General features: G+C 47.0%; 1 protein-coding gene across 8 annotated transcripts in view; it reads left to right on the forward strand.

Moving 5' to 3' along the window:
* MUC16 (mucin 16, cell surface associated) overlaps window positions 1-17,652 on the forward strand; it is a 121,251-nt gene that overhangs the window by 65,051 nt on the left and 38,548 nt on the right. For 5 of the 8 annotated variants that reach the window (XM_047703669.1, XM_047703686.1, XM_047703733.1 and 2 more), the window contains 19 exons: window positions 623-658; window positions 902-967; window positions 2,052-2,176; window positions 2,271-2,338; window positions 4,327-4,499; window positions 5,102-5,137; window positions 5,341-5,406; window positions 8,551-8,675; window positions 8,828-8,895; window positions 11,582-11,754; window positions 12,067-12,102; window positions 12,363-12,434; window positions 13,882-13,917; window positions 14,177-14,227; window positions 15,454-15,578; window positions 15,777-15,844; window positions 16,424-16,596; window positions 16,704-16,739; window positions 16,969-17,025. In XM_047703669.1, the coding sequence (XP_047559625.1) occupies window positions 623-658; window positions 902-967; window positions 2,052-2,176; window positions 2,271-2,338; window positions 4,327-4,499; window positions 5,102-5,137; window positions 5,341-5,406; window positions 8,551-8,675; window positions 8,828-8,895; window positions 11,582-11,754; window positions 12,067-12,102; window positions 12,363-12,434; window positions 13,882-13,917; window positions 14,177-14,227; window positions 15,454-15,578; window positions 15,777-15,844; window positions 16,424-16,596; window positions 16,704-16,739; window positions 16,969-17,025 (1,590 nt within the window). The remainder of the gene's footprint in view (window positions 1-622; window positions 659-901; window positions 968-2,051; window positions 2,177-2,270; window positions 2,339-4,326; window positions 4,500-5,101; window positions 5,138-5,340; window positions 5,407-8,550; window positions 8,676-8,827; window positions 8,896-11,581; window positions 11,755-12,066; window positions 12,103-12,362; window positions 12,435-13,881; window positions 13,918-14,176; window positions 14,228-15,453; window positions 15,579-15,776; window positions 15,845-16,423; window positions 16,597-16,703; window positions 16,740-16,968; window positions 17,026-17,652) is intronic. The other 3 variants (XM_047703677.1, XM_047703695.1, XM_047703706.1) reach the window with 3 other exon arrangements.

Genomic DNA, 17,652 nt, shown 5'->3' on the forward strand with positions numbered 1-17,652 from the left:
CAATTTTTATACCATCCATCTGACCTCCAATTCTCTTCTCATGTTCACTCTCCTAGTCCATTTCCAAAGTTCCTCTAATATTGCAAATCACACATGCATTCCCCCTCCTCTATCTTGTTCCCCTCCACAGAACACCCTCTCAACCTGCCACAACTTTACAACTTCTACATCACACACACAAAAGAAAACCCAGAAACTAAGCTGGAAAGACAAAGTCATATTATTATAAAATTTAGTGAAGGGTGGGAAGCTGAGAGAGCAAGGATTAAGTTATTTTTGTGGATTGAGAGGACATGGATAAGACTTGGACATGAACACACTTGTTTGTAAATTTTCCCCATTTCCTTGTTGTGTGTTGTTTAGTGTTATTTCTGGTGCATAGTACATTCCCAATAAATAGGGACAGCTCTACTATTGTATTTTTCTTTTGGCAATAATAACAGTGATGATGTTCATCATTATTTGCAAAGGATAAAGCACATAAGGGCATGGGATAAAATGTAGCCATTATTGTTCATTTATAAATCTCAGCAAGTTTGTTAATGAATTTTGTCTCTAGGTCTACCTTCTACACCCTTCTTAACTCTTACCCATTATAACAGCCCTTTACTCCTTTCTGCAGGTTATAACCATCGGTACTGGACCCCTACCACCAGCAGTGAGTATTCGAGACTGTGAAATTTCAGTGCCCAGTGGACCCTTATTCCCCAAAGCACATTCTTCTGGAAAGAAGCTGCCAATGCTCCCTCCTTAAGTGTCCAGCCACAGACTCAGAGGAGCCCCCAACCCACCCAGGGTTTTGCTCTGAGTCCAAACAGAAGCCCAAATTCTAATGAACAGCTTCTGTCCACATTCCTTCAGGATGAGACTTAATAATTTTTCCCATATTCTTTTTTCTCAGCTCCAGTGACTTCCACATTCTCTCCCGAATCTTCCACAACTCTGTCCCCCATCCTCAGCTCTACAGGTAGGAGTCTGGTCCCAGAGAGAAACTTCAATTCTACATGGTCTGGTTGCCTTCAGCCACCTGGCCTCAGCCTGTTCTACTCACTGTCTCTCTCAATCTCTAAGCTTTGGCCACATCAGACACTTGTCTGTTCTTCTAGTGTCCTAACCTCTGTGTGGACTTTCTACTAGCCCTTCCTGGGGATCACTCTCAGGATTGTGGTGAGGGTAAACTGAGATAAAGTGCCTGGTACAAAGGCTAGCACACAATTGGTGTTCTTCAGATGAAATTTGTAAAGGGTATAATCACTCAGACCTGTGGCATTTTGATTCTTCATACCCTAACCCCAGGATGACCATATAGTTGGTTTTTTGTTTGTTTCATTGGTTTGGGGGACACTTTTGACAAAGAAAGGGAAGGTTGAAATTAATATTTATATGAGAGCCATATGACTGTCCAGGGGACACCAGGAGATGTGATCAGTCCACCTATACTCCAGTGTCCAAAGATGGCTTAATGGAACTAAGGCAGAAGTCACTCACACAGGGAACAGGCTTGACCACTCCAGCAGCCGCACATTCTCTCATGGCAAAATCAGAAGAGATGGAGAGGAGAAGGGAGTTGAGGGAAATCGGAGGGGGAGACGAACCATGAGAGACTGTGGACTCTGAGAAACAGTCTGAGGGTTTTAAGGGGCGGGGGGTGGGAGGTTGGGTGAGCCTGGTGGTGGGTATTATGGAGGGCACGTATTGCATGGAGCACTGGGTGTGGAGCATAAACAATGAATTCTGGAACACTGAAAAATTAAAAAAAATAAATAAAAGTTAAAAAAAAAAAAAAAAGACTGTGCAAGATCTCCACCCCCAGGGGGCAGCAGAGTGACTTTGCTCCTTTCCTCCCCACCCCCCACCCAAAATGTCTACCAAAGGTTTGCCTTTAGAAACATCAGGTGGAAAGCATCCATCCCGTAGAGAGTCCCCTCCCCATCTGTAAGTCTGGCTGGATGCAAAGCTGACACAGACGGGGTGATAACCCTGGATCTGCCGCTTACAGCCATCCCAGCCAGAGGTCATAGTGAACCCGCTCTTTCCCTTTCTGGCTGCAGGTGTGAGCCTGTCTCTGGTGCCCTTCACCCTCAACTTCACCATCACCAGCCTGCGCTACACAGAGGACATGGGATCCCCAGGATCTCAGCTATTCAATTCCACAGAGAGGACCTTGAATCGTCTGGTGAAAGTCCCCCCAATGCCTACCCTCCAGTGCCCACTTTTGTTCTGCCCAGCCCCTCGGCCTGTCTACTGACCCACACGTCTTTCATCCCCAGCTCAAACCCTTGTTCCAGAACAGCAGTATTGGGCCTCTCTATTACGGCTGCAGGTTGACCTTGCTCAGGTGAGAACTCCAGGGTCCACATGCAGGCAATGTGTAGGGGGTTGGGGGGCACCATGAGCTGGGCCACCATCCCAGGGACAGCTTGACCCGTCTGTGTCACATTGTGTTTCTAACCAGAAAATGCAGGATCCTCTCAGACTCTCCTTCCCAGGTGACAAGGTTGAACTTTTCAGAAAGATCATCCTTCTGGGACCCATCAAGAAAACAACTAGTCAGTCATGCTGGCTTTACCACAAGAGAGCCCTAGTTTTCAGCCAGGAGTGATTTCCCTCCCAGGGCAGCGATGTCTGGAGACATTATCTGTTGTCACACCTCAAGGGTGGAAGTTGCTACTGACATCTACCGAGTGGGGTCAGGGATGCTGCTTAAGATTCTACAAGGCAGAGGACAGTCTCCCAGGGCCAAGATTGATCTGACCCAAAATATGTACAATGCCAAGGTTGAGAAACCTTGCTCTAGGGGATGCATGATTCTCTCTCTTGCTTATGTCACATTTTAGCTAATGATTGACTTGCCCTGAATACCTAGCCAGCCCTCCCTTGTACTGTCCCCTGGCAATGACCAAGTCCTGCTTTCTGACCTCTCAGAGGTAGACTTGGGATCACTGAGTAGTATGTACAGTGGTTATATAGTTTTAGCTAGAGTCTGACAAGCCTAGCTCCCCTACTTCAAGGCTATGTGACCTCTCCAAGTTACTTAACATCTCTGTGCCTAGCCTCCTCACCTATCAATTGGAGTGTCTCAGTTTGCTTCCTTGCACAACAAACTTAGTCGGTGATTCTTCTGGATGGTGATTTGTTCTGGATTCTGCTGGGAGATTCTCCTGCCTAAGCTGGCTCACCTGATCTCAGACAAGGCTCATTCCTGCACCTGCTGTCAGCTGCTGGCTGGGATACCTTGATTCTCCCCCATGTTGTCTCATCCTCCAGCAGGCTAGCTTGGGCTCATTCACATGCTCAGAGTTCCCAGAACAGCAAGAAATGACAAGCCCTTTTGTGTACATGCTTTCCAAGCCTCTGCTTCCATCAGTTTTGTGAATGTCCATTGGCCAGTGCCAGTCCTGTGGCCAAGTCCAGATTCAAGAGGTGGAGAAACAGACTCCACTTCTGATTGAAGAATTTGTGGCCAGTTGTGTGAGCGTAATGATCAAAATGGAAGGTGCTTAGCAAAGGAACTAACATATAGAGAACATGTAGTGAATTATTCATGACCTTTCCTAGACCAAAGTGCTGAGAATACCCCCACGTGTACACTCGGGTCAACTTAGCTCTTGTGTGAGATCTCCCAGTCACTGGCCTTTTGTCTGAGGATGGAATGCCCTCAGCTCCAGAGACGCCACTATTCTCCACCATGATGCTGTGCCTTCCCTTTCCACTGGCCTTGAGATCTCTCTGGCTCTGGGATGCCGCTTAGGCTCATGCCCATCTCCACCCTAGGCTGGCTGCTTGGCCTCACTGTTTCTTTCAAAAGGCTCAGTCTCTCTCACTGCAAGGCCCATTCACACCAAAACTTTGGACCTATTAATGCCTAATAAAAATAGCTATCTTTTCTTGAGTACTCACTAGTGCTATGAGGTCTGTCCTGCATTTGATAGATGAAAAAAATGAGACCCAGAGAAGATGAGAGACTTACTCAGAGTCACCCAGCAACTGAACAGCAGAGCTGGGATTTAAGCAACTTGACGTTGCTTTTTTTTTTTTCCTTCACCTTGTCTGAGTCTCCTCCATCATGCGCCTGTTAGTGGATATGTTGACTTTTTATGATTTTCATCTCAGATCTCAGCACAAACATCAGAATTTGGAGATGCTGCATCCTCTGTGCTCTGGGACCTTGGTCGTCCTATTCATTTCCAATCCCCCTCCAGTACCAAGGCCATTCCAGGTTGCCCACCAGTCCTCCAGCTTTCACTGTCCCCTCCCTCAGGGAGGCTTTTCAGGGCCCTTGTCTGGAATCCCCACCTTCTCTTTCCCATGTCATTCCACGCCCAGGCCTGAGAAAAAGGGAACAGCTACCGGAGTTGATGCTGTTTGTACTTACCATCCTGACCCTGCGGGCCCTAAGCTAAACAGAGAGAAGCTGTACTGGGAGCTGAGCCAGCAGACCCATGGTGTCACCCAGCTGGGCTCCTTTACCCTGGACAAGAACAGCCTCTATGTCAATGGTGAGCAACCTTTTTGTAACCATGAGTTGAAGCAGAGAATCTGCCCCCAGGAAGGGATGTGGACTCTCCACTTGGCCACAGGGCCTGTCGTATGTATCATTTCCCACCTGAGCAATGTCCCCTAATGAGTCAAGGACCCCCATAGGCCCTCCAGTTTGCAAACCCCCTCCTTCCCTTTGTATCCCTGCATTTCAGGGCTGTGATTTATATACTTGTCTGGGCCACAATGTCTTTATCTAGACTGATGAAAGAGGATATCCCTTTGGCTGAAGTCAATGATAATTCAAGCATCTGGCCATCTTTCTTCCTGCCAATAACTCAAAATCCCTTCAGGACCCTGAAAAGCACAGTTGGCAAACCCATTTCTAGAAGCACTGGTATATTTATCTTCCCAAATAAATTGTAAGCTCATGAAGACAGGGGACTGGATCTTTGATTTCTCAGCCTTTTAGGAAGAAGATAAGAGTTACCCCTGAATCACAATTGTTGATCTGTGTAGACTTGAAGTCTTTGTTGCGGGTAGGGGCTGGTGGGATTTAGGCTACATCTTGGACCTCCCTCCCATGCCTGCATTCCAGTTCTGTCTCCTTTTCTCATTTCAGGTTACAACCACTGGACCTCGGCCCCCACACCCAGTGGTGAGTACCCACAGCCCTAATGACCATATGATCTGAGCTCCTGGTGGACAACCACTGACCCCCTACTCCAGGGCCTGGGGCAGAGAAGAAGCCAGGAGACCTGGCAGTCTTACCTAGTTCTTCCTACATTCAGTGGCTATAGATGGATAAGAAGGACACCCCACTCAGAATCGCCATTCTTACTCTAGACTGTTTATCCTTAGCTGCCGTGACCCCCATGCTCTTTCCAAGGACCTCGGTGGTGCCAACCCACTTCTCCAGCTACACAGGTAGGCAACTTGTCTCTCCAGCTCCTTGTAGGGAAGCTCAAAGCTAGATCTGGAAGTTATAGAGAAAAGCTGCAGTGAGGGAATCTGGAGCAGCCGTGGGCTCCCCTGGTCTGAACTCCTCAAAAGCAGAGACTGTGTCTTCCTCATCGGTCCAGCTGTGTCGACCTTGGACAATTGCCTGACCCTCTCAGTGTCTCAGTGTCTTTACTTGCCAAGTGGAATAACCATACTTCACAAGGTCGCTGTGAAGGTTGAAGGAAAATGTATGGAAGCACACATCCCTGGAGCTAGCAGGGAATACAGTATGACCGATACTGTCATCCTGGGCACATGACAGGGCATGTGACCTGGGCCAGGCAGAGGGGGGAAGGTGCTCTGTCAGGTGAGGTCCCTCCCCTCACCGAGTTCCAGTGTATTGAGAGACTGGAACTGAATATGCAGTTACAATTAATGATAAAAGATAACCATGTTATTCAGCACCTAAACATGCCACACTGTGTAGTATTCTTTTTAATTTTTTTATTTTAATTTTTATTTCATTTTTGTGATAAATATAGATTCATTGGAAACTGCAAAATATAGTACTGAGTTCCCTGTAGGCATCACCCAATTTCTCCTCAATGGTTAACATCTTACATAACTATAATATCATATCAAAACCCGGAAATTAAATGTGAAAACCCACAGACCTCAGATTTCAGATTACGTGGACACGAGTGGGCGTGCACTTGCGCATGCGCACGTGTCCGCATGCGCGTGTGTGGGTCTGCGGCATTTTATTACATAGGCAGATTTTTGTAAGCATCACTGCAGTCAAGGTACAGAGCAGTTCTATCACTGCAAAGATCTTTTACCATCACACCCACCCAGCTTCACCCTGGCAACCACTAATCTGTTATTTTGGGAATGTTGTGTCAATGGCATCATATAGCCTGTGACCTTTGGGGACTGGCTTTTCTCACTCAGCACAGTGCCCTTAAAACATACTAACTCTTTTAACAAGCAGCCAGTTAACCTTAAGAATTTCTCTACAAAGTAAGCTATTCCCCCGTTTTATAGTTGAGGAAATGAAGGTATGAGGAAATGAAGAGTGGTTCCCTCTTATCCATGGGGGATTTGTTCCCAGACCCCCAGTGGATGCCTGAAACCATGGAAAGTATGGGCCCCTATATGTACATGTGTTTTCCTATGCATACATGCCTATGATAAAGTTTAATTTATAAACTAGGCACAGGAAGGGATTAAAGCAGTAACTAATAATAAAATAGAACAGTTGGGTGCTTGGGTGGCTCAGTGGGTTAAGCCTCTGCCTTCGCTCAGGTCATGATCTCAAGGTCCTGGGATCGAGTCCCACATCGGGCTCCCTGCTCAGTGGGGAGCCTGCTTCCCTCTCTCTCTGCCTGCCTCTTTGCCTACTTGTGATCTCTGTCTGTCAAATAAATAAATAATATCTTTTAAAAAATAGAACAATTATAACAATATACTGTCATAAAGGTTATGCAAATGTGGTCTCTCTCAAAATACCTAATTGTGCCGTACTCACCCTTCTTCTTGTGATGACGTGAGATGATGAAATGCCTAGGATATGAGATGTAGTGAGATGAATGACGTAGTGTTAGGCTGCTACTGATCTCCTGATGATGCCTCAGAAGGAGGACCGTCTGCTTTAAGGCTGTGGTTGACCCCAGATAATTGAAACCATGGAAAACGAAGCTGCAGTTAAAGGGGACTACCATACAGACAGGTTTAGTGTCCATGGTCACGTCTCCTGGGGAGAGGACAGAGCGAATTTGAAACCACGTCCGACTCACTATAGTGTGGTGGTTGGTAATCATAGTAACCACAGCTCTATGCATGGTCTCTATGAAAGGTCAAGTCCTGAGAGTTATGGGGTGGGTGGGGTAGGGTAGGTTGAGCAGAAGACAGGAGACCTCCTTTAAGAATTGCTGTTTGACTCATATTAAAAAGAGAATGTTTCTTCTGTGTTGGATGGGACTGAACTGATTTTTTTTTCCTTTTCTTTCCCCCCTAATCCATGAGATGGCTCCAATCCTGTTACTTTTAACTTCTCAAGTAGAGGCTATCAAGGGCCAGTCTAGAGCCTCACCAGGGCCCAAGACCTCAACCCCTGCCACCTACCCTGGCCCACATCCAGATTCAAGAGCCCCATGACCTGCATTTTGACCCAATTGCTGAATTAAACAATTTTATGCATAACATAGAATTTACCATTTTAACCACTGTTAAGTGTATAATTTAGTGACATTCCCAATGTCATGCCACTCACCACTATCCATTCTCAGGAATTCTTCATTACCCCAAACAGAAACTCTGTTCCCATTGAACACTAACTCCCTATAACCCCTACCCCCAGGCCCTGGTTACCTCTAGTCTACTTTCTTTTTCCATGAATTTGCCTATTTTAAGTGCCCCCTAGAAGTGGAACCATACCATAGTTGTCCTTCCATGTTTGTTTTATTTCACTAAGTGTAATATTTTCACGGTTTATCCTTGATGTGGCAGGTGTCAGAGTTTCCCTCATGTTTATGGCTGACTATTATTCTACTGCATGTATATGCCGTCTTTTGTTTATCCATTCCTCTGCTGATGGGCTCAGGTTGTTTCCACCTTTTGGCTATTGTGAAGGATGCTGTTGTGAACATTTTTTATTCAAGGATCTGAGTCCCTGTTTTCAGTTCTTTTGAGTCTATACCTAGGAGCAAAATTGCTAGGTATATGATAATCCCATATTTAACTTTTTGAGGAACAACCAGACTGTTTTCTGTAGCAGCTCTACCAGCATTCCCACCAACAATGCATGAGGATTCCAATTTCTGCACATCTTTGCCAATATTTATTTTTGCCTGCCTGCCTTCCTTCATTCTTTCTTTCTTTCTCTTTCTGTAATAACCTAATATCCCAGTAGATGTGCTGTATTTTAATTAAATGTACTGCATTTAATAGCATCTGGCTTTGCTCTTTATCTGGCATCTGTCTTTGGTCCTAAGGCAGCTGGCCTATGTGCCTACTCTGACCCCCTTCTTCCCAATATCTGGGTCCTCCATCCCTGTCCCCAGAAGTTGTCTTAGAGACCAGCCCCGGCCTGACTCAGGCATAGCCTCCTTTTCCCTTCCCCTGCTACAGCAGCGGTTCCTTTCCTGGTGCCGTTCACCCTCAACTTCACCATAACCAACCTGCACTACGAAGAGAGCATGCGGCATCCAGGCTCTTGGAAATTCAACTCCACGGAGAAGATCCTACAGGGTCTAGTAAGAGCCCCACCCACCGGTGCCAGCCCTGCATCTCACTTCTGCCCCCACCCATGCCCATATCACTTCTGTCCCATTCACTTCACCAATACCCCAGCTCCTCGTGGCCTCCTTCAAGTGTTCCTTCTCACCTCCCCTCTCCTTTCTCATAGCTCAAACTCCTGTTCAGGAATAGCAGTCTGGGATTCCTCTATTCAGGCTGTAGATTGGCTTCCCTCAGGTGAGTCTCTCTCCCCAAGAACACAGCCCAGCAGGTGTATGGGACCTTCATCTATGGGCTCCCTGACTTCGTCCATACTTGGGACAACTACTGCCAATGGGTATCACACACCATCATCAACAGTAACAACCCTAGCCTCTAGCAATTCCTAAGATCCAAGGCACTGGGCTAGTACCTTCCATTTCACCCTGCCAGCCCTCAGGACAGCCTCGTGGAGCAGGAACCAAAGGTGCGACAGGCTCAGAGGGATTGAACCTGCACTGCGAGTTCTAGAGCCCAAGTCCTAGCTCCTAAGCAGTGCTGCTTTCCTCTGCCTCATTATGACCTGGCAGCATGTGGAAATCACCTATCTGGCAACCCCTAAGAGGGAAGAATCAAAGAGGGAAGGAAAGCAAGCACACTGTTGCAGAGCGAACGTGGGCTCCTAGATGGCTCAGACTTATGGGAGGTCTGACTTGCCCTGGAATGGTTCAGGCTTGTGGAGGACGCCATCCCTTGGGTGCAGCTGGGGGTGGGGGAGGTGGGTGGTTGACACCATTCCATACCTGGCATTCTCACCTCCCACATCTCTCTAGAATCTCTAGGTCTGGCTCTCCTCACACTCCCGTTTGATCACAGGCATCTACCTCCAGCTCTCCTTCCTTCCTGGGGGAAGAGCGAGCAGAAGAGCCTAGTGGCCAAGAGCCTTGGGGAAGCCAGAGCGGAGCTCAAACTCCAGCTCTGTCATTTGCTGAGATCCTGGGCAGGAGCCTGAACCTTGCTGTGCCCCCATGACTCTGTGTGTTATGTATATGATATATTAGGCCCATACATAACATATGCACATGAACATATGTGTGTATATGGAGAGAAAGATTTGACCCTTGGATTGCGTGGGTTTGAACGGCATAGGTCCATGTATACATGGATTTTGTTTTGATAAATATAGTGCAGTGCTATGAATGTATTTTCTCTCATGATTCTCTTAACATTTTTTGTCTAGCTTACTTTATTGTAGGAAAACAGGAAACTGAGGCTCCTCTTCCTATATGTAGGAAACATATAAAAAATATGTTAATTGTGTTATCAGTAAGGCTTCTGGTCAGCAGCATTCTATTAGTAGTTAAGTTTTGGGGAAGTCAAAAGTTATATGCAGATTTTCAACTGTGTTGGGTGTTGGTACTCCTCACCTCCATGTTGTTCAAAAGTTAACTGTATACACACACACACACACACACACACAAACAGAGAGAGAGAAAGAATAGGTACAATTCTATAGTATATCTTATATCTATACCATATATATATAAAAAATACCTATATATATAAAATATATACAACTATAATATATATACATTATACCTATATATAATATATATAACTATAATATATATGCCTATATATAATATATATTATGTATATAGATATAATAAGTATAATATATAATTATACCTATACTTAATACGTAGGTATATATTACACATGTTATATATAGACATAATAGGTGTAATATGTTATATGTAGGTATAATATCTAATATATATGACATATATAGGTATGATTCCTAATGTATATTATATATCATATAATATACATATTACCTAAGTATAGATAATATGATATACAGGTATAATATATAATTATACCTACATTTTATATACAGGCTTATGTTATATATGTTATATATAGGTATATTATGTATAGGTATAATATCTTTTATATATGATATGTATAGATATGAACCCTAATATATATTATCTATTCTATATATTAGGAATAAGTACAAAAGGTATAACATATAATACAATAATAAATTAAAATAAATATGTAACAAATCTATGTCATATACTTACATGTTAAATAGATCATTATATTATATTATGTCCAATTGCCTTGTGTATGATATATAGTGTGATGGGTATAGTGACAACTGTGGGAGTTGAGCAATACAGCCCACAGGGACGCTCTGAGGGTTAGGTTCTGCGATCATGAGTACAAAGTTCTGGGCCAGCTGTGTGCTCAGAATTTAACAAGGGGTGGTTGTTATTATAAGAGACATTCTATCCATGGCCCTGGAGTGTGGGAGCACCTTTCTCTCCATATCTCTCAGGAGTGTATGGCTGGGTGGGCATGTAGGTGGGTCAGTGTCCTGTGGCCAGAGCTGGTGCTGAGACATGGACAGGTCACACTTTCAGACAGACCCACCCAAAGGGCCTGTGTGTCTCTCCAGCCATTTAGTCTGTTGAGTCTTTAGAAATGCCCCAGCCCTGCATCCAGACTCAGTGACTTTAGCTTTTCAATCTCACTATTTGAAAACCCCAACTCTCTACAGGAAAATGTCACCAAACCATGCTGCGGTCCCTGTCCTGCGGCCACCAACACCCATTGCAGCATGACCCCCAGGCACCTTGTTGTGCCCATCAAGACCTGTGACGGGATGTAGCTGTTGTGGCTGCAGGTGGCACCTTCTAGGATTGCTCACCCCATCAACATGCCCTCAGTGTTCTGCCACACACCAGGGCTTTCAGAGGCTCCTCTCCCAGGCATGCAGGAGGCTAGCTGTTTATGGAGGGCGTCTCCCTCATGGCGGCAGCTTCTGTTACCTAGGGTTTCCCAAGTTTCTGCCTTAGGGGCTGGCAAGGAGAGAGAGGGAAGGACCAATAGAGAGAGAGATGGTTAGACCAACTATGTGATGATTCTTACCCAGGCCTGAGAAGGATGGGGCAGCCACCAGAGTGGATGCCATGTGTATGCATCACCCCGACCCTGAAGGCCTGGGACTCGACAGAGAGCAGCTGTACTGGGAGCTGAGCCAGCTGACCCATGGCATTGCCCTGCTGGGCCACTACACCCTGGACAGGAACAGTCTCTATGTCAATGGTGAGCACCATGATGTGGTCAGAGTCTCTTCTCCCTCCTTGGGCAGCCTCTGTCCTTTGGCTTGAGAAGGCATCCCCTGTGGGGCCCTTCAGGGCTTGGCCCCGCGCACTCTGTGTGCTCATTCATGGTTTCCTCTTCATCTTGGACTGACTTCACCCTCATAGCCTTCCTTCCCAACAGGTGCTGATGGAGAAAGATGATAGCACCCCCTGCTAGAATCCCCTCCACTGCTCCAGGGTAGCCCTGCCTCTTGTTTGGTCCTCCACCTCTTCCTTAACCCTTACCTACAACACCCTCTCCCTCTCCCTACAGGTTTCACCCATCAGAGCTCTGCACCCATCACCAACAGTGAGTATTCAACTATGACCCAGGGCCCCTCAACACACAGGGCAGGCAAAGCCTTGATGCCTCCTTATGCCTGCTTTATGTCACCTCCAGGAGGGACAGAGCTCCTGGGAGGCCACAAGTTATTTACTATCCTCTCTGCCCCAGTTCCAAAGGGAATCTCAGTTCAAGCCCCACATGAAAGCCTAATAAGTAGTCTCTCTTGTTGGCATTTCTGCCATGAGATTGCCTTTCTCCTTTCACTGATGAGAGCTTTTCCTCAGCTCCAGGGACCTCTACAGTGCACCTGGGTACCTCTGGGACTCCATCCTCCTTTCCCAGCTCCATCCCCATGGGTAAGTACCAGTCAATGGCACATCTGTTAGAGGAGACCTGAGGAGTGTAAACACATTCGACATTATTCATTCAAATAAAGATGGAAAGTCGTAGTAAATCTAGTGATAATGAGTCAGTCAACAACCTTCATTGAGCATCTTCTCTGTGCCTGGTCCTGGGGAATACAGCAGGGAACACAAAACAGAAAAAAGTCATTGCCTTCATAAAGCTATATATAATGATGACTATGGTGATGTTGATGATGGTGGTAATGGTGGTGATGGTGATAATGATAATGATCATGGTGGTGATGGTGGTAGTGGTGATGATGATGATAATGGTGATGGTGATGATGGTGGTGATGATGATGATGGTAGTGGTGGTGATGATGATGGTGATGATGATGATGGTAGTGATGATGATGATGGTAGTGGTGGTGATTGTGATGGTGGTGGTGGTGGTAGTGATGATGGTGGTGGTGGTGGTGATGGTGGTGGTGGTGGTGGTGATGGTGGTGGTGGTGGTGGTGATGATCGTGATGGTGGTGATGATGGTAGTGGTGGCGTTGATGATGGTGGTGGTGATGATGATGATGGTGATGATGATAGTGGTGATGATGGTGATGGTGATGATAATAGTGATGGTGATGATAATGAAGGTGTCGTTAGGTTATTTGTGCTTGGTAAGTCCACAGGAAGTATGTGGATTTTCTCAGGATTAGAAGGAATGAAATACACTTCCTTGTAATATGTAGAAATATTCCCTCCTTGTCCTTGTTCAAATCTTTAATGACTCTCAGATTATGTCCAGGACAAATATATGACATCTGTGCCATTACTCCCCAATCCCTCGTCCATGACAGACATCACTAAATGGTAATAGCCTCCATTCTTTCCGAGTTCAAAGCAGCTTGAGAATCCTTACCAATGAAATACCCTAGGCAGTTGCTACCAATTCAGTTGAAGTTGCCATGGGATTGTGGGACAGAATTCAAGGAAATTAGGTTCCTTGATGGGTGGAAGGCTCTCTGGTTTTCCTGGAAGGCATTCATGAGTTGGGAGACTCTGCTCAAGCTCAGCTGGGTCATGACTCAAGCTCAGCTTGGTCAAGCCTGTTCACATCTCCTCCTGACCAGTGTCCAGGAAAAGTCAGTAGTGAGTTTGGCCTGCAGAGGAAGTGTACATTCACAGCTCTTCTGGGGATTCACGGAGGGATCAAACACTCGAAGAAGAGGAGGGTTGCAGGTGGCAGAGAGATAGTCTGCAGGTGACCTGGTAGAGAATTCCTCCCTAGGTCTTGGTGGAATTTTCTGGACTTTGTCTACTGGGTCTGCAATTTGAGGGTGCTCTCTAAATGCAGCTTACATAAATAGATTCATAGACACCCAAGGAACCCCAGATTTTTGCCACTCCCTTCCTTACCCCATCCTTACAACTCTTCATACTTTCTCTTCCTGTCGTTCTGCAGGTTATACCCATCAGGTCCTGACCTCCACCCCCAGCAGTGAGTAGTAATTTGGGCCCTAGCATTGCTCTGCCTTGGGGCCCGTCTCTCCTGCTCGCTATACCTACCCCATGTCCCCAGGGACACAAAGAGCCTGGAAAGCTCCAGGGTTTCCCCCATCTTCACTCCCAGGATCAGAAAAGACAAGCCTGGCACAGGCCTGAGGAGTGTCTCATGGACCCACAATGGGCCCTATGTCATTGGGGAGGCCCTCCCTCCTGCCATATTTGCCTCACTGTGTTTTTTTTTTTTTCACCAGCCTCTACCATATCCCCAGCAACCTCATCGACCCCCATCCCTGCCCCCACAGGTAGGAGCTTCCTCTCTGTTATTCCTCTCTTGCAAAGGTCTCCTGCACTTGGCCAGTGGGAGGTATCACATGAAGTACCATGCCCATTCATTCATTCATTCTTTCACTCAAGAAGCATTCATTTAGCCCTTACTAGGTGACGGACCCTGGTAAGGCAGCAGCGAACAGAATAGAAAGGACCCTAGTCTTTGATGGGTTTCCAGCAAGAAAGAGAATAAGGACTTGAGTATCCAATAAGAATTGAATTACAATCAGCATGATTGTGGGGTGAGTTCTGCAGGTGTGGCAGAGGGGTCCTTTCTCCTGAGTACTTGTTTTTCATTTCCAAGAAAGAAGGGAGCAGAGTGAGCTACATGTGTACCTGAAAATGCCCTCTTACAAATCCCTATTAGAGACTCCGATTGGGCAGACTCTGATTGGGCCAAGGGATAACTTCCCATTCTTGGCATCTCGGTGGCCCAAAGTAGATTTTGATATCACCTACTGACCCTACTGAGGGTCCTGGATGACCCATCATTACTAATCCTGTCTTACTTGAGTCTCTAGTTACTCAGCAGCGAAGGCCTCTTGAAGGTGTTTTGACCACTGACCACTCAGGCCAGAGTAAGCAGGTCACTGTGTGGACCTGCCCTTAGTGCTTGGGTGGATGGGTTAGGAGCACAGACTCTGTGACCACAACACCCAGTTTTGAACTGCCCTTTTTAGATTTGCTCTGCCCTTTATAGATTGTGTGACTGCAGGCAGATTCTTTAACCATTCTTGGGTTCAATATTTACATCTGTGAAATGGGGATAAGAATACTATCTCCCTCTGAAGGGTTTACCTCAAGGCTTAAATGGGTTAAAATTTAAGTAAAGCACTTAAAACAGGGCCTGGCCCAAACAAACTGCAATGTATTTCTTCAAATAAATCTTTAAAAATCAGTAAATAATTGGATCGCACAGAAATAATTTGGGTTAAAAAAAAACCCTCAGGAAAAGGGGATGTCTGTCAAGAATTTTAGCCAACTGCTTAGGCTGTGTAAGGCTGTGTAAGGCTGCATTTACCTCCATTGTGTAATTTTCCACACTCATCCCCAGAGCCCCTCACGTAATGCTAATGTCTGGGATCTCCTTCCTATGGAAACTGCCCATCTGGGAGGAAACCCCTCGCCAGTGCTTGAAGAGACAGATGTGGGATGACCCACACTTAGGCTCTCTGGTGTCTTCCTCCTGCTCCCACTGCAGCCACTGGTCTTGCCCCGGTGCCGTTTACTCTCAACTTCACCATCACTAACCTGCAGCACCAGGAAGGTATGAGTCGCCCTGGTTCCTGGAGGTTCAACAGCACCCAGAGAAACCTGCAGCGGCTGGTGAGTGCCCCGCCCACAGCACTCCTGCCTGTCCACTGAAGCACCACCTCCCTGCTCTCTGCCATGCCCACAAAGACCCCACCTACTCACCTGTGCTGCCTCATTCAAGCCCCACCCACTGGCACCAGCCCCACCCATCTCATGTCCACCCTGCTCTCCACCCCTCAGACTTTCTACTCACTTCCCTCTCCTTCACAGCTTGGACCCTTGTTCAAGAACACCAGTGTGGGGCCCCTCTACTCAGGCTGCAGGCTGACCTTGCTCAGGTGAGTCCTTGCAATCCCAGGCCAGGACCACCTCAAGGGCTCCCAGACCCCAAGAGTTCCCTCTGCTTCCTTCCTTCTCTGTCCATGTTCTCAGAAGAGGTGGAATTCAGGAACCACTGGCTCCAGGACCAAGGTCTCTTCTGATTGCAACCACCCCCAACCCCACTAACTGTCCCCACATTCTAGGGAGCCCCTCAGCAGGATATGACACTAGGCTAGTCATCCTTCCAAATTCCCTCCTACCTCCCTTTGACCAAAGAGGGCATTTCCTTTAGGTTTTCAGTTCTATCCCCAGGATTCCTCTGAAGACAAGCATGACTTTTCCACCTGCTTTAATCCCAAATTCCAGCTCTTCACCTGTCTCAATTAGGAGCTCTCCTATCCCCCAACTTGCAGGTTTCAGACCTGCAATTTATTAAAAATCCTCCCACCCACTGACTGTGTGCGCAACCCCAGGCTGGCCAGAGGTGGGTGCCAGCCTTCTCGCTTGCTCTGGCCCCTTCCTGTCCTGCCCCAGAGGTCCCAGGTGCCCTGCCTGGGGACTCCATCAGTTGTTACCCCTACCCACCCACCCCCCAGGCCCGAGAAGGATGGGGCAGCCACTGGAGTGGATGCCATCTGCACCCACCGCCCTGACCCCATGGGCCCTGGGCTGGACAGAGAGCGGCTGTACCAGGAGCTGACCGAGCTGACCCGCGGCGTCACCAGGCTGGGTCCCTACACCCTGGACCCAGATAGTCTCTACATCAATGGTGAGGGATTGCCATCTGTGTCCACCTTTCAACAGTCCCCACATCCTCCCCTCTATTGTTTCGCTCATTACTCACCCTCCTCACCCTTTCTCCCTCTACCTGTGCAGGTTACACCCACCAAACCCAGGCTACCACCCCCAGCGGTGAGTGTCCAGAGGCTTCCAAAGTCTCTGAAACCTTGTGGTTCCCTCTGCAACCCTAGAATGGAAGTGGCCAGGAGCCAACTGCCTGCCCTCCGCACCCCTGCTCCACCCCCAGCCTCGGGTGAACAGGGACCTATGCCCAAGAAATTGCCTGGCATGACCACCCCCTCGCTGGTATCCACAGGGTGAGGAATCCCCACCCCCAAGCTCTTGGGTTTTTTCTCTCCAGCTTCTATGGTGGCCACAGTTTCTGCAGGGGTGCCAGCCTCCTTCTCCAGTCCCACAGGTAGGTAGGCGTTCTCTCCTCTGAAGAGGCTCCCAACTACTCCTGCTGGGCCCTATTCCCAGGACATGGGAGGAGAAGTAGAATGGGTGGCATCTCTTGGGGGAGCCCAAGGCCAACTCTTGAGAATCTGCTGGGCACTACCCAGGTCCTGGGGATTTCTTGAACACCAATCCCACTCCCAGCACTGGGGGACCTGAGCCATTCTCTGTAACCTGTCTGAAACCTATAGGTGACCCCTGACTTCCCAATCATCCTGCAACCCATGGAAAGTAGAGTACAGATTGGTTCATTGATAATAGATTTGTCCAGTGGCCAGTTTGCCAAAGCCAACTCAGTAAAGGATCGATTCTTCTTCAGTGTCCCCAGTTAACTGATTTACCAACCGCTTGTTTTAAGAGTCTCTGTTTATATATTCAATAGATATGACTTTATTCTTCTTATAACATCTTTATGACTTTGTTCCTTATGAATATACATCGTCTCCCTGACCAGAGTCAATGCATATAATCATTTCATTTTAGTGGCACTTTAAGGAAATTTTTAAATTTAATTTTATTTTTCAGTGTTCCAAGATTCATTATTTATCTGTCAAAGTCTAGGGACCATGGGGTCATTTCCACTTTTCAT

Source organism: Lutra lutra, chromosome 1, assembly GCF_902655055.1.
Source record: "Lutra lutra chromosome 1, mLutLut1.2, whole genome shotgun sequence".
NCBI lineage: Eukaryota > Metazoa > Chordata > Mammalia > Carnivora > Mustelidae > Lutra > Lutra lutra.